At 34.1% G+C, this 16,788-nt stretch overlaps 1 protein-coding gene and 1 long non-coding RNA gene across 3 annotated transcripts; one reads left to right on the top strand and one right to left on the bottom strand.

Moving 5' to 3' along the window:
- Window positions 1–6,966: 6,966 nt before the first annotated feature.
- LOC135848094 (uncharacterized) lies at window positions 6,967–8,901 on the top strand. Its single transcript, XR_010559312.1, has 5 exons — window positions 6,967–7,233; window positions 8,014–8,144; window positions 8,284–8,363; window positions 8,441–8,536; window positions 8,618–8,901. It is a non-coding gene; the product is annotated as an uncharacterized LOC135848094 (long non-coding RNA).
- A 678-nt stretch (window positions 8,902–9,579) lies between these two features.
- LOC135848080 (glucose dehydrogenase [FAD, quinone]-like) lies at window positions 9,580–15,820 on the bottom strand. 2 transcript variants are annotated; one of them, XM_065367856.1, is made up of 2 exons: window positions 15,644–15,820; window positions 9,580–11,583 (listed from the first exon to the last, which is right to left on the bottom strand). In XM_065367856.1, exon 2 carries the CDS (start codon window positions 11,553–11,555, stop codon window positions 9,687–9,689), a length of 1,869 nt encoding a protein of 622 aa, XP_065223928.1. In that variant the 5' UTR covers window positions 11,556–11,583; window positions 15,644–15,820; the 3' UTR covers window positions 9,580–9,686. The 2 variants fall into 2 exon arrangements, with proteins under 2 accessions (XP_065223928.1, XP_065223927.1); XM_065367855.1 differs by lacking the exon at window positions 15,644–15,820 and adding an exon at window positions 14,153–14,286.
- Between the last annotated feature and the right edge of the window lie 968 nt (window positions 15,821–16,788).

The raw sequence follows: 16,788 nt of genomic DNA, 5'->3' as shown, positions 1-16,788 counted from the left end.
CTCTCGTGTAGGCACGTTAGACCTATTCTTGAACAAAATTAAATTTCCTTCACGTCGTTCATGTAGCATTTTACAGTATATCGTAGCACCTAAGAAAAATTGATAAGTTCTCGAGTGCCGTAGACGGTTTTTAAATGTGATACATAATTTACACGAATTCATAAAGCTTTTGACATGTCTCGTAACTGACACAAGAATAGACAAGCTTTATGTACAATAAATGAGTGAAAAGCAATGAAACGATACATAAAAGTTTAGTTTTCTAAAAGCAAAACTTTCTAAATGGTGAGATCTTTTATCGTAGGCTAGGTAAAGCTGTTTTCTATCACCAAAGCGTAGAATTATAACCTACGTATGTTGGAAAAGTCACCTGTCAGCAAAAATTTCCGTATACAGAGTTATTCAGCATTCTATACCTACACAAATAGAAAAGTACCTCGTAAAAAACATTCTAAATCACACCCTGTATTATATACCTTTAGGGTGCTCTATGTTGAAGCTCGAAACGTGGGAATATTTAATTATACAAAATGAACTACCTACCTACTCTTCGCTTGAAATATACTACCTACCTATGTTTGTTTGTTTGTTTATATATATTTTTGAATCCATTTTAATAATCTAATCCGCGAATACATCATCCTTCCAGGTATTTTTTCTCAAAGAGGAGAGGTATACGAGGGGAAGTCAGAGTTCTAAATGACGTTTTAAAAAAATGGGAGGCAGTACCTACCTAAATTAAATTTTATGAAACCCGCTTCATTGAGTATAAGGTGAGTAGGTATCTTGTTGGCGAAAATTTAGCGCACAAAGCGTCAAATAAATTTCTGCGGTGAGCACTTCCGCGATTACCGTTTTAATTGCCTTCTGGCAATGAATCGGCGAATTTAACACACACGTAGGATTTGCGTGTACATAAAATACATGTCACCATAGCTGGTGATATTTTTTCTTTTTGTATTTCGCAGTAATTTCCCGATTCTGTGCGAAGATTAAAATCTACGTTAAATACGAAAAGCAGAATGTAAATGGCGAAAAGACCGTTTTTAGTCAGACATTTTAATTAAAGGAAGAGGTCTTCCTTAATTAAACAACCTTTCAGTTTTAATTACTAGCGTTTACTTAACGCACGACCAGCCTCTTATGCATGCTGTTTGTTTTCAGAGAGTTTTAGCATTTCTCTTCGAGCGTGCTTGTTTCATTTTCAATGGCAAAAAATTCAAATTATTCGATTTGTTATTCATTTGGCAAGCTGAACTTTGCGAACGTGTCTGTAAATAAGAAGTAGGTATTTTGAAAAAATTATCATTTTTTTATCTTATTGCGAAAAAAAATTGATAACGAATGCGGTTTGTCGATAACACCTCAATATTCTCTAGCGAATTACCGAGTCTAATTTGAATTTGACAGGCTTACCTATTTTTCTCAAAACAAGTTGGGTAGGGACTGGAGCGAAAAAAATCGAGTTTTTTTGAAAATGTCCCCTCTTTGAGGATCCATACCTCTCCTCCTGGAGCACCTCCGAAGCGATCCTCAATGTGAAGTAAGGTAGGTGTGGGTATGGTTTTTTTTTTGAAAGAGTAGGAAGAAGGGCCAGCATTAGAAATTTATTCAATCAATTTTTTGGATGCCCATTTTTTATTTTCATTTTTAAACATTTGAAGGGGGAAATTTAGTATCCAGCGGGGGGGGGGGTGGTTCAGCTGAAGCTGTTCCCCTGGATTTTCAATATATTGGATTTACATTAAGATTTTGTGGGGCAGTTGATGCACTTGCTTAGGGCTTCTCACTGACTGCTCAGTGCTCAGTGCTCACATGATTTGGTCAAATTGTATTCACAAAGGACAATATTCATATTTGACAAGTAAAAATTACAGTTTTAGAGTAGATTTGTATGGTTTTAACTTGTATCAGTTGTTGTACCTAATTCGAGTTTGGGATTTTGGTTTTTAGAGTCATTAGATAAAAGGACTAGTCTTGCATTTACCAGAGCTGTGGGTCTATACAATTTTGGGGTTAGTTTTTGGTTTTGGGATCACAATTTATTCATTTTGGGATTAGATTTGTTTTAGTTTCGTTCTTCTAAATTTTCATTTTGGTTTTGGGATTGAAAAAGTTCAAATTCAAATCATTTATTTTGAGTCACTACAAGCGGCATTTATACAAGTCAATTACATAGGCATTGCTTATTGAGCTAATTTATAATAAATGCGCTTATGATTATCCAACATTTCCGGTTATTTTAGTACGTAGGGGACCCTGCCCTATGAGGGCACAGTTCCTAAGACGGTGCAATTCAAATTTCTGGCATCTGGCAACACTGATGTAAAAACCAACTACACCCTGTCATTGTGCTTCACATCTTTGACTTTTCAATGTAGCAGTACCGGCTTGAACTATTACCTAGCTTTCTTGAGAATGTATTTTTGTTTTTTTGCTTAAAAATTCGATCATTGCAATTTTTTGCTGGAAGCTCTTCCAAGTTGGTTTCATTACTAAAAGTGACTGAAAGCATCTTATAATGTGCAAAATTTCATCTACTTCTTAATGCGCTACTCAGTTTTTTCATTAGTATTTATGTTCATTCAAAATTGAGACTAAAATAAAATCTGAATTTGTATAACCAGTCTTATGATGGTGCAGCCAAAAAAGCAGGAGCTTTTCATCAACAAGAACAGGCAGATTTCAGTGAATCATGTAGCAGTGTATATAGTGTGCCTAATGTTACATGTTTCTGTTCAAAATATTTCATAAAAATGTAAGTATTACTGCGAAAAGATTGAAAAAAACAGGATTATCAGCCAAATTCACTGCAAAAACTAACACTTAACAGCCTTTAAACAAATAAATTGGGGTAAATTAGGGATCCTAATGCTTTCAACATGATAATTTCAATTGAATTCAAACGATATAGTTACAGTTTTACTTTAAGATTGGATTTGTACCATCTTAGGAATGAATTTGCACCATCGGCGCATGCCTCATTTGACCTTACTTACAATTCATTCGATTGAGACAAGAGCTTGAAACCAAAAGTTTTACATTTCTGGTGGTAAGTAGTAGATAGTCTGAGGGACCTTCCATCAAATTTTTGTCCATTTTGGTTGGATACTTTAGGAGTACCAGGCTTCAGAAAAAAAAGTGTGCCATCTTGAGGCAGGGTCCCCTAATAAAGAATTTAATACCGTCAAGTGGGGTCGCTTTGATAAAAAAAATGTTTTCGGCTCTGTACGCCATAGAAAGATGTTTTTGAAAAAATTGCACCACTCAGTGTGTAAAGTACGTCAAAATGCACCAAATGACCTTTTTGTTTTTTGTTTTTTTTGTGCCTCAAAATTGCCCTCAAAGGCCGTATCAAAGTCACCCACCAGATGGGGCCACTTTGATAGGGGTTCTTTTTTTTCAGAAAATGATTTCTCATCACCTTTAGACCTACCATACAAAATTTCATCAATTTTGGCCGAGAGGAAGTCATCATATTATTGTATAAAGTGATAAAAGCCCCTGTATTTCCTCAATTCTTTATAAAATTCAGCTTTTCAACAAAATTTTTAGATATTCAATAAAATACCTTTGCGACCTATCAAAATGGGATGAAATTTCACACTGAATCTGAAAATGGCATTGATTTTCACTTTAGTCTCAAAACTTAAATTTTTAATTTTTAGCCTCAAAAATGAAAAATTGATAACATACCCATTACCCACTGTCCCACTGAGAACAATGAGCCAAGGATTGGAGGCACCTCAACCTAGAAACTCAAAATTTTTGGAGATATTTCCCAAGGAGTGTAGCTTTACGATAGACTATCAGCCAATGTTCTATTACATATCTGAAAATACTATAACATCAACTTATGTTGAGGGATGAAAAATCTTTAAAAATTACCACTTTTTAAAAACTCGATTAAAAGCAGGGACGAAAATGATTATTTACCAACTCAACACCGTTATCTTATCAATTCACCATCAGTGTAACCATTATGTAATTTGACGTTTTACTCGCTCCACAGATCAAAATGTGCAGAAAAATAAGCGCTATCGAAGTCCCCTCGCCAAATCAAAGCGACCCCGCCTGGCGGTAAGTACTTATATGTAATGATTGAAAAAGTTGTTTCGGTTTCAGGATGAATCGGTTCAGGTTTTGGGATTTTCAATTTAATTCCAACCAATTTTAAGCCCAAATTAACGAATGGACCCTGCATGGGGGCTAAGAAATGGGGGGTTTTGACATGAGGAATCCGATGGTATAATTAGTTAGTTTCAAATGCATATTTTGCACCCTTTCGCTCCCGACAGCTGATATGGAAAAGCTTCCTGTGGCCCAACCGAATTTTTTACGTTTTTTGCCCTATAATGGTGTACAGAGATAGGATAATGTGAAATTTTGTCAAAGCGATGCTCCCCACCCCTTTTTTGACCCATGTCACACATGTGTGACATTGGGCAACCATAACCTAAAATTGAGTCACAATTATGTTTTCATAGAAATAATAATTAATTTCAAGTTGAAACAACTTTATTTATGATTATTTTAGTACTGCAAATTCAATTTTTGCAAAATACTTCTGTTTTACAAATAATTCAATCAGTTTCTTTTTTTTTTCAACACGTAAGTATGAGAAAATTAGACGTTTCCAGCTGTTATTATCAACTCGAAAATTACGTTAAAATCACTTACAGCTGTTTCGGAACATAAAAGTTACCATTCGAATCAAAATTGTAACAAAAAAAAAAAAAAAAATCAAGAAAAAAAAATATTTTTTTTTACTGGATGTTGGTAACACTGCGTCGACCCAAACCACAGGAAGTCTTGTCTGGGTATACACTGCCCAATGGTGTACAACTTGAAACGTTTTGATAGCCCAATACAGATAAAATCGCCCTAGAAGAGAATGAAAACGATGTCACATATGTGTGACGTCGGGCAGTTGAAGACTTCCAGTATGTCACATATGTGTGACTTCGGGAGCGAAAGGGTTAATTTTCAGAGTATGTAATTGCCATTATAATCTGAATGAATGATGATAATGATGTAAAATGACGATAATTTATCAAAATTCATAATCACCCCGCACCCTATTGGGGGAAAGATCAAAAATTGAAATCCTGAAACCAAAACGGTTTTGTTTCAGTTCCAGGTTTTTTTCAGGTTCGAATGAATTATATTGGTTCTGGGAAATTTTCCATTTTGGAATCAAGAAAAATAACGATTTCGATTTTGGATTTGAATTTTGAATCGGGATTTAATCGATTCCAGTTTCAGTATCGTTTCAGTCTCACAGCTCTGGGTGGTAGATAGAGATACCCACCTTCAAAGTGCTATAAGTAGGTACGTAGGTACCTTAAAAAATGACCTGCTCCATATGATTTTATTTTATTTTTATCAATTTGATTACATTGCATTTTCAATTAAAATATCAAGTTGAAAAAAAATATTTTCAAAATAAATTAAACTAAAAGTAAAAGTATTAACTCCAAATTTTAATAATAGGTAGGTAAATTAAATTAAAAATAATACCTACTAAGTATGTTTTTTTTTCATTATTTTTTTACACAGATTTTACAAGAATCCATAATCTGAATTCTGGGTGGATTGTCAGTTCAATTCTGATGAAGTAAAATCTAAAATCCATTCCCATAATCTACTACCCCGGTAGATTATGGATTTAAAAAAAAAAGGATTTTGACAATCCATAATCCAGATTATGCAAAATCTGTGTAAAAAAAATACTTAAATAAAAATATTTTAACACAACAAATTTTACAGTCTCAAAATATGAAATTCAACAAAATAAAAAACACAATCAAGAATTCCCCAGGTGAAGTTTTCTTGTAATTAAATATACAACGAGTAGCTGGCCATGTTTAATAGCAATAATATCGCGTTCGTAAAACCAACAATAGAAGACGAATAACGACAAAAACACACCTTCTGTAATGAGATAAAATGCACGCGAAGAATCACCATCAGCACACGAAGTGGCTGGCGTTGGATATTCAAAAGCTTCGCATTTCTACTTCCCCTCCCTCTCACCTCTCCGCAGCGATTCGTATTTACTCGACCAGTTAATACCGGTGCACGGAAAGTTGCACGTTTGATAAAGGAAAACGTAGCTACAAATCTTTAAAGAAAGTTCAACGTTGTCTTCTAAATGTTAATTACACTCGGTAGTATTTTGCAAAACAACTTTCAACCGAGTTCCAAAATTACGCTTGATTTACAACTACCTACCCACCTTTACAACCATTACTGAAAATCTTTTCTACAAACTACTTTCTTAAATAATTTTGACGGATAAATTACATTTGTTCGAGGCGGATTGCAAATTCCTTTGTACTTATATGTATATTGGTGGTACATGCATGCAACAGTATTATAAGTAAGAAAAGGAACATATTAATAGCCTATGTAGGATTGTAGGTAGGTTTTTACGTACCTACCTGAAAGAAATGTGGAAGTGAGCTTTCATATACAACCTCATTCTTGGAAAGACTGAAATAAGAAATTCATTCAATATTATCTGGGTCTTGAAAAAATTTCTGTCTCATTTTCGAATTTGTCACAATTTCTTTGGTTTATTCTTCATATTGTTTGTTTTTCGTTTCGCTTTGAAAGAGAATCTATTGAAGGTATATTTGCAAAATTATTGTTGATACTATAAGTAGGTATACCTATTTAAAGATTGAAGAAGTTGATAGTAGAGTTTATGCGATAGATTGTGCTTTTAATGTTTATCCACTCGAAAAATTTACCCAAAATACATAAAAATGATTCATTTAATCATTTTGTAAAGAGAAAATTTTGGACGAAAGTCCTAGAATTTTTTTTAAAATTTCTAATATTGATCCAATTTACTTACATTCGAGTGTTTAGAAACACTCAAGATTGAAATCGAGTAACGAGTTATTATTTTTTTTGAAATAAAAATATCTTACCTTCTATAAATACAGTACCTAGTGCTTGAAATGGGTTATTCTTGATGTGCTTACTTGGAAAAGCTCGAAGTTTCTTTCAATTACCAGATTATTTTGTTCATTTTAGAGCCATCTGGGCTTGCCTATAATTTTTTGCACCATGATGAAGTTCAGTTTATCAATTTGTATCTGTTTTTTAGTGTTTTATAATGGAAGTGCAGCAGTAATAAACAATGAAAACTTGCAGCCAACCTTTGGATCATTTTTTGGCTCGTGTCCTGAAGTAAAGGGAATTCCTCGTTCTCTCTTTGAAGGCGTAAGTGAAATATTCAATAACCCATATAGGTATTGTTATTTTTAAAATCTGAATTGAGGAGGTGGATAGCAAAACGCAATAACTCCAAAATTACGAAAATTGAGTTTGATATCTATCCTTATGTAAAATTCAACGGCGAATCCATTCCCGGTGTCAGATTTTGTCCATCAGTTGAATATCATAGCGCAATCGAGGAAAACAAGTCTGATTTTAGAGCTAAATGCACTGAAAAATGAGATTTTGTTTGCAAAACGCAATAACTCCACTACTTTTTATACATTTCAGTTGCGCAGATGTGGTAACACTGTTTTTTTTCATCGGGTGGGTACTGAAAATCGTTGGGTAAGAGTTACTTAAAAAAATAGTGCTTTCGTTGCCACTCTCTGAATGCCATATCACACACAGGAATTGTTTGAATTTCACATTCCAGTTTTTTAATTGTTTTTTATCGAAAATTCTCGATTAAACATCAATTTTTTCAAATAAAAAATACGTTTTTTTGCAGAAAAACACCAAAAAAAAAATTTTGCGTTCAAAACGCAATAACTTTTTTTTCTTTTCCTCACTGTGCTTACCCAGGTGACCGAAATTTTGAAATTGAGTGGAAATTTTATTTGTGGCACCTTCCCCTTTCATTTGACACCAATTTCGGAACTCGACCCCCCACCCTTCCCCTCCTGACAATTTTTCCTAATTTCCCAAAAAAAACAAAAATGGAGTTATTGCGTTTTGCTATCCACCTCCTCAATTGAAATATCATAATTTTTTCATCGTTCGAAGTCTGAAAAAGAATGGTATACGCATCGTGTGCTGGGGAACTCGCCATTAACGTATGTGAGATGCCTATCCAACAAATTTGATTTCAAAACAGAGGACAAGCCCAGCATAAAAACACAATTTTTACTACCCATGTGAGTACTTACTTATTTGAGAATACATTATTGATTATTCAAAATTCCGAAGGAATTTGTAAATTGCTCCTTTGTTCAAAAAGTACAGAATACAGTTTCCTGTAATAATTCAACCTTTCTTACCTACTTCAATTTTTAGTTTACCCATATCGTTCGAAATTACTGGAGACATTCGTTCTTCGAATCCAGGAGAATATACAGTGAATTATGCTCATGAAGGTTTGTAAAAATTGAATAATTTTTCTAAATCAGATTTTATACCTACTTATTTATTACCCATTCTCGTATGGTTTCAGTGCTTGGTAATATACTTGGGAAACTTGTTGTGACGCAAAATCTTGGCAACACTGCAGTGGTATGGAACTGTTTGGACTTCAAATTTTTCCACTTGGGTATGTAGCGTACTAAAAAAGCTCCAATGTAGAGTATTGAACTTAAATATTTTTGATTGATGTTGTTACCTTTTTTTTCAGAGAGTGTTGAGGTGTGGGATACGACTTCTTCCGATTCCCTTATCTCAGGTTCATTAAACAGGGCTACTCAAGCTGGTGCCAGAAGATTAGGTATTCCACCGTACCCTAACCCCTTTTCTGAGATTGATCAGAAATCATGCAAATGAATCCTATTGTGTAATCGATTGGCCTAATATGTACTTGTATTAATGACTAGGTACCTAGTACCTACCTATTTTAGCCTCGTCTTCGTGTATCCAAGTACCTATACTTACGTACAATAAAATATATGTATATTAGCATTATTATCATTTGAGTACCTATACCTAGGATTTCATTTTGTTCTACAGTTCGTGCCCATTATTTAAAAAACTGGCCCGAGAATCATGATTTTGAAGAATTGATCAATTCAGTGGTCTTCATCGAAATCTTTTCTCAAATGATTTTTGAACCTTGAAAAAAAGTAGTTTGTAATAACGGTGAAATTAACAAACCCACAGTTGGGATTTTGAAATTATCCATTGGAAGTCGGTTCTTGGAGCTCAGAACTTCAGTAACAAAATTTTTAGATCGCTATGTAGTGTACACCTTACCCCTCCAGAAAAGATGGAATGAAGCAAATTCTACTAGTTAGGTACCTAGTTCAAAATTCGGAAGTAAGACTTCTTTTTACCTATTTTTCCCAGGGATACTCTTTGGTAGATATTAGGTACGTACCCATATCAATCTTTGGATTATAATTTTTATTTTTTATTTTTTATTTTTTACTTTGCCTAAATGATTTACCTATTTGAGCTGGAAGAATTCCAATCAATTATCTGTTGGTTTTATTTGCATTTTTTTCAACATGAAAATTTAAAAGATAACTGATGTTGATTTGCAACAATTTACTAAAACACAAGTGTCAGGAAATTGCAAATACGTACGTAACTACGTACGTTCATTTTACCTATCATCGACTTATTTCATCTTTTGAAAAAGAATCCGAGAAAACATATTGTATTATAAATGTGAAAAAAATTACAACAGAGAGAAATTTACAAAATTTTCAACTAAATCATTGGTATGCACTTATAAAATAGACATGTTTTTACAATTCATTACGACTGGACTTACCGAGCCAATCTTCCTTTATCATATCTGCAGCCTTTTCGCCAATCATAATCGCAGGAAGGTTGGTATTTCCACTAACTAATTTTGGCATTATTGAAGCGTCAGCAACTCTTAAACCTTGAACACCGTATACTTTGAGTCTGGGATCAACCACAGCATCTTTATCGCTTTTAGGACCCATTTTACAAGTACCCACAGGATGATACACAGTTTGGACGAAGTTACGAATAAGGCATTCGTAATATTCATCTGACGATCGCTTCAAATCTTTGCAATCGTTATAAGGTTGAATTTCAACAAATTCGCAGCATGATTTGAATGTTTCAGTATTTGTGAGATTTAGAATTACTCTTACCCCTCTTATAAAAGTTTTTATGTCATCAAATTCGGTCAAATACCCAGCGATGAATTTGGGAGGGTCTAATGGATTATTGCTGTTCAGCATTACTCTGCCTTGGCTTTTTGGTCTAAGCAATGTTGGCAGGAACTGAATCAATTGATGTTTCTCGTTTGCTTTGACGTATTTCTCGACAACTTCATCATGAAAATTGGCAGTTTTCAAAAATGCAGTCAGAAAGTCACTTTTAACAGGATAACTCATATGATGTATTTGAATATCTGGATAATCATCCGTTGTATTCAGAGTGTCAACGAATGCCATCGTGTTCAAAATGGTAACAGATCCCAGGTCAGTCCTTTTAGTCAAATACGAATATAATAGGTCGAGTGGGGAAACTTCTTTGAATTCTTTGGAAGTTATTTTAGCCAATAAGTTGAACAAAAATATATGATCTTGTAAATTGTAACCGACTTTCAAGTCATTTATAAATGAAATATTCAAGTCTTTCAAATGATCTCGTGGACCGATTCCCGAAAGCATTAGAATCTGCGGTGAGTTCAGTGCCCCTGCGCTCAATACGACTTCTTTCTTAGCTATTATTTTTTTATAAACATTATTTCGGAGTACTTCGACACCGTAAACTTTCTTATTAGCATCAATTAATAGTTTTGTGACTAAGGTTTCTTTCATTACTGATAAATTTTTTCTATTTTTAATAGGAGCTAGATAAGCTTTGGCAGTATTCTGTCTAACGCCATTTTTCACAGTTCCTGGAATTACAGTAATCCCTGTTTTCTGATTTGCGTTCATATCCTTAACATAAGGTAACCCTGTTTCATTATATAATTTTATCGCCAACTCTCTAGCAAATTTATTACCAAGTAAATCTCCTTCTGGAAAATCTTCTACGTGAAGATAACCATCGTATCCATGAGCCTCCTTCTCCATTGACTCCGAATTCGCCATCTCTAACTTCTTGAAATATTTCAGAACGTTTTTATAACTCCATCCAGGGTTTCCTAAACTTTCCCAGTTGTCGTAATCTTTGGCATTGCAGCGTACATATAATAAGGCATTGATCGAGCTGCAACCTCCCAAGAATTTTCCTCTAGGCCAAAGACATTGATTGCCTTTCATACTTCGGCAACTTTTTTCTGATTTTTCCACTTTGTAATTCCAATCGTACTTTGGTTCACCCAGAAGTGAAACGAACATGGCTGGGATATCAGATTCAACCGGCGGATCTGGTCCAGCCTCTATCAATAATACTTTCCAGGATCTTATTTCACTCAATCGATTGGCCAATGCGGATCCAGCAGAACCAGCTCCGACAACGATGAAATCAAATTCATCGTTCGACTGGATAATCTCTGCACCTCGATCAGCTGGATAAACTGTGCTCAAATCGCAGTAGGATTTCATCAAAGTTGACAATAGGTAAGTAAATAGTAGCTGAGAACTTCCTACACTTACGCTATTTGCACAAATTCCACTGGCGGATTCCATTATACGGTATGGATGGAAAGATCAGCACCTGAAATGTGCATTTTTGGTATTAGCTATTGTAGGATTATATTTTCCGATTAATTTTTGAACACTGTGCAAATGACGACTTCTTTCATAGGTAGTAAGTATGTTTTTATGCTCATTAGTCCTTATGATGGATAGGTATCGTGATTTTACCATGTGGGTCATTCCAAGTCAATTCAACCACGAAGTGGAAGGGGGGAAGTCGGCGATTTTTATGAAATTTTTCCTGTGGAAAAATCTTTTGAAGGGATGACTAATTGCGCAAATAACAGGCCTCCAGCCTTTTTTAAAGTCTGCTAGAGGGTGTCAAAGTTTTCGGTGAACTTGAAATATCATCCATTTCAGCAGTGGAATACTCGATAACCGCGATACCTAGATACTAAAATAGAACTTTTCCCAATAGTTAGGAATTTTGAAAAGTTTTTTTGTGATATCATAAAAATCAGTGTTGCCACTTTTTTTCGTACGAAAAATTAGCTCGAAAAGTTTCAAAACGTAATTATTTCGTGAAATCGATTACAAAAAATTGAAAGTTTACGAAAAAATGCGATTTTTTGATTTAAAACATGAAAAAAAGGTTTGATTGATGATGTTGACCCATTTAACTCTTATTTTTATGTACGTTTCCCCACTCCTTTTAATAAGAAAAAAATCGAAAATAGGGGCAAAATAAGGGGATTTTCACCTTGATTTCGCTTTGAATGGGGTGGGGATGACCCAGGAAGCTGAAATTTTAATATGTTGATCACAATGGGGAACTGACCGATGGTATGATTTTGGACCCTTTTCATCCATTAGGGGTCATGTTATGCTTCTCCAAAAAAATAACCTTTCTGTAATTTTCAACTTTGACCCTCCAGACTCTAGAGGTCAACTCTAGCTCCCAAAAGAATCCCATTCCCCAAGTTTGACTTCATTTTATCAATTAGAACAGCTTACAAGTCCCAAGTCATAAAATGTAAATTACTCGTAGATATTAAAATCACGTCACTTTTAGGGATCGTAGCGCCACCCCTCTTAAGGCTAGGGAGTTGGTCGATAGCTCATTTGATAGGTATCGGAGAGGAGATGAAATGATCATTGAACTCATTTCACTCAAAATTCAATATTTCAGGAGTTTTGGACGAAAAACTGATTTTGGGGGGATTTGATCCACTGTGGGGAGCTTAGCTCGTGGGGTAGGGGCGGGGACTTTTAGTATGTTGTTCAGCATACCACCCTAGACAATATTCATCAAAAAAACCTTTGATCGCAATTATGTTTGGGTCAAATTGCATTTTGACTGGGCTATATACATATATGCGTTGAAAAAGTTGAAAAACCCCTTTCACTCGATGAAACGAACTTATAACAAAAAATCAAAATTCCAAAAAATTCTGTTTTCAATTCCATACCTACATCAAAAAAAGTTTTTTATTCAGTTGACTTATTTTGACCTCTTTCTGACGTATTTCATGAAAAAGTTAATAAAAATGACACTCACAGCAAAAAAATTGAAATTCGTTTATTTTTTCAACTCAGAATTTTGATTTTTTTGTGATGAGTTCATTTCATCGAGTGAAAGGGGTTTTTCAACTTTTTCAACGGTTGCGTAAAAACAGGGGTCAAATTGGTCAACTTCACCATCAAAATTTTTCTATGTTTTAAATTAAAAAATCGCATTTTTTTTTTTGAAAACTTTTAATTTTTAAAATTAACTTTACGAAATAACGCCATCCCAATTTTTTGATATGTCGTTTAGCATAAAAAGTTGTCCATAATATATTTTTTCAGAATTTTTGAGAATCGGAACAATATGAAAACTACGTTTTGAAACTTGTCGAGCTGATTTTTCGTACGAAAAAAAGTAGCAACACTGATTTTTATGATATCACCAAAAAGCCTATCGAAACCCCTAACTATAATTGGGAAAAGTTCCATTTTGGTAGGTATCGTGGTTATTGAGTAATCCACTGCTGAAATGGATGATATTTCAAGTTCACTGAAAACTTTGACACCCCCTAGCAGCCTTTAAAAAGGGCTAGGGGCTGTTATTTGTGCAATTAGTCATCCCTTGAAAAGCCCTTTCGACAGGAAAAATTTCAAAAAAATCGCCGACCCCCCCCCCCTTACCACTTTTCTTGGTCGAATTGACGTGGCATGACCCACGTATAAAATTTTGATAATAGGTATCGGTGACAAATTTAAACAGGTCTTTTATTTCAAAGAAATAGATGGCATAAAAAAATGTAGCTTAATCAATAAATCAAATCAATTTTTCGTGAAAACGATTTAAACAATCCCTATGTGTATGGTATAGGTATTCTCGTGGAAAAATTACACCATTCAAAATTCTTCAAACACGATTTCCTGCTTTTTGCAAATTCTGATCCCAGACATTCTGTCTACAATACATATGTGACCCTCTCTGACAAAATCGACCATTTCGACAAAAAAAGTGTCCAAAATAATGACGTTTAAAATGAGTTTTATGGGTTGAAAGATCAGATTTTTGAGAAAAAAACATTTTTTGAAATTTTGTCGAAATGGTCGATTTTGTCAGAGCGGGTCACATATACACATTTATGACTTACCTACATATTGGTTTGGTAGGTATACAAATTAAAACTCACATCAATATAAACACGTTTTCTTTAACACAAATACGTACCTACATGTAGCTCACCTACCTACATTTATAGAGCTACATCGGTTCAAAATATTTTATGGAGGTATTGTGCGATAATGGACACCCAGTGACAGAAATTTACCGTCGTACAAGATCTTTAAAATGTCTATACCTACTTCTATTTCTTGGAAAATTCATAATCTCTGGCTGATTAGTTCATGTGTCATTTGGTATTCGTAATATTCGATAAAACGGACAGTTGCATTCGATTGTGCAACTTTGAGCTCTGATTGTCGTAAAGTTTCCATTCATAATGGAGTGCATGTAAAAGTTATTCAGAATTTTGTAAGAAGTGGCAGATTATTTACTTGAGAGAAAAATTTCCTTATAAATTTAACACTATAGATCATTGAGGTTTGAAAAACGATCCCCCCTCATTCGATCGGAAAAAATAATGGGAAAGAAAAGTTCGGAGTATCAACCTTTTTAGAAAAATTCAATTTTGAACGAAATTGCGATCTACGTACCTACCTGTGGACAATGGTAAGATTTAGAAGGGTTGCGATCAAAAAACAAAGTTGAAATTTGAGCTCGTCAGTGCCTCTGAAAACCTAACAAACGATGCCACACAACATTACCGTGTTTTTTCATCTTGAAGCCAAATTGAAGTCCCAGATGTGAGGATTGGAAAGGTCGATCAAAAAACTAAGTTGGTTTTCGGGTTTAGTGCTCACAGAATCCACCCCTCTCTCTAAACTCCAGAGCAAAAAACGCCCCTCTTTTGAATTTTGATGCTCGTTCGTTCGAAGTGTTTTTTCGAACTTTCTATCGCAGAAGTCCATGTCCATTTGGGTGAATCACCCTCAAAACAAGTGAGCAGATTTTGACCAAATTCAGCAGAGATGTTCATTTTGAGTTGAAAGTTGGACACAAAAAATTTTAGTTCTCAATGTGCCCCTGAAGAGAAGATATGAGCTTTCAAAGAGGGGACAGTTTTCAAAAAAAATCGTTTTTTCGCAGTAGCCCCCACCTTACTTGTTCTGGAAAAAATATTTTGGAAGATAGTGATGACCATTTTTGAACCATTATCGCTAATTTCGAAAAATCAAAAAAATTTCATACGTTTTTGGACACCTATTTTTCTCGAATTTGAAAAAAGTCAACGGTAAAGTGATTGGCTCATTTTTTAAATTTTAATCCAACCTCTGTACTTGTTCACCAATTTTTTTTTTTTTAGAAATGTGATCAAATTTGAGGACTTTTGAGTCACAAAAAAGGAGGTCTAAGAATTGAAATAAGTGCCCGTTAATTGATCAGTTTGTACAACAAAAAAAAAAAAAAAAAAAAAAAAAGGAGAAATATTTTCAAATTTTTAAAAAATTTTCAAATCGTTTGGATTTTATTTATTTACTTATACCATAATTGACCAATTAAAATTGATCTACTAACTACTTACTTTGGTATTCTTTTTTGAATCTTCCAACACTAAAAACAAAACCAATCACTCAAATAAGAAAAGACATGGATATCGATTTTTTAGTTATGTTCTACATTCACAGCAGATTTTCTACATTGAAATCATAAGATGACAAATGAATCACACGAAATAGTTCGATCGAGACTGGACCAAAAATCTGATCACCGAGAATAAGCAGACACCTACCCTACATACAAAAATAATTTTACGACTATATTATCGAATGTGATACGAATTTTGATAAATTTTCAGCTCACAGATATCCGTCAACACCTACTCTTTCCAAAATTCACGAGAACACATCTATTCCGACACATCTGTAAAAATGATTAGGTACTCAGTATAATTATCTCGATATTACGATCAGCTTCATCATAACTAGGCCTATACCTACGTAAGAAAATACCAAGAAAACATACATTTCGTTAGAAACAGCCGAACAGGTACCTAGGTACGGATAGGTACATTCGACATTGATTAAGATAACGAATATTCCATCTAGAAAATACGATATGGAATGATTATAAGATAGGTGTATTTAGGCACAAATACCCATACAATGTATGGATGAATTTTCGAAATCTGTTTCCGCCAATTAGTTAGGTGAAAATCCATATCTTTATTTGGCGATTATTCGAAAGATAATAGTAGTTTGAACAACGTGTATCAAGTGTGTGATTAACTGATTACATATATAAACGAGTGCAAAGTGTGTTCCACGAGTCTTTAAACGAACGTGAGGTATTAATTGAACGAGATTTTAAAGAATGCATTTTGATCAATTTAGGCGCATGTTTTTAAAATTTTTTGGTGCCAGTTCAAATCCAAAATTTTTTCCAGCGATTATATTTTTGATCCTTTCATTTTTTTTCATGAAAAATGATCCTCTGAGTTTTTAAAAACTCGCCATTAATCGAAATATGAATTATTTCAGCACTTGAAAATTTTCGCTGGTGTTGGTGTATTTTATGGTCCTAGCTCGATTTAATTCTCCATTGTCGGCTTCAAAAATTTTTGTGATGGGTTGAGACATTTCTCTTGTCAGGATCCATCTCTAAGACCACAAAATATGTATACCTAGTACCTACTACCTACATTGATTTTAGTCAAGTTCTGCGAACCAA

Source organism: Planococcus citri, chromosome 5 (genome assembly GCF_950023065.1).
Source record: "Planococcus citri chromosome 5, ihPlaCitr1.1, whole genome shotgun sequence".
Taxonomy (NCBI): Eukaryota; Metazoa; Arthropoda; class Insecta; order Hemiptera; family Pseudococcidae; genus Planococcus; species Planococcus citri.
Note: the sequence above shows the minus strand (reverse complement) of the source record. Positions and strands in the feature narration are given on the sequence as shown.

Excerpts from the sequence above, each read along its gene's own strand:
- LOC135848080 (XM_065367856.1), bottom strand. The coding sequence starts at position 11,555 with ATGGAATCCGCCAGTGGAATTTGTGCAAATAGCGTAAGTGTAGGAAGT.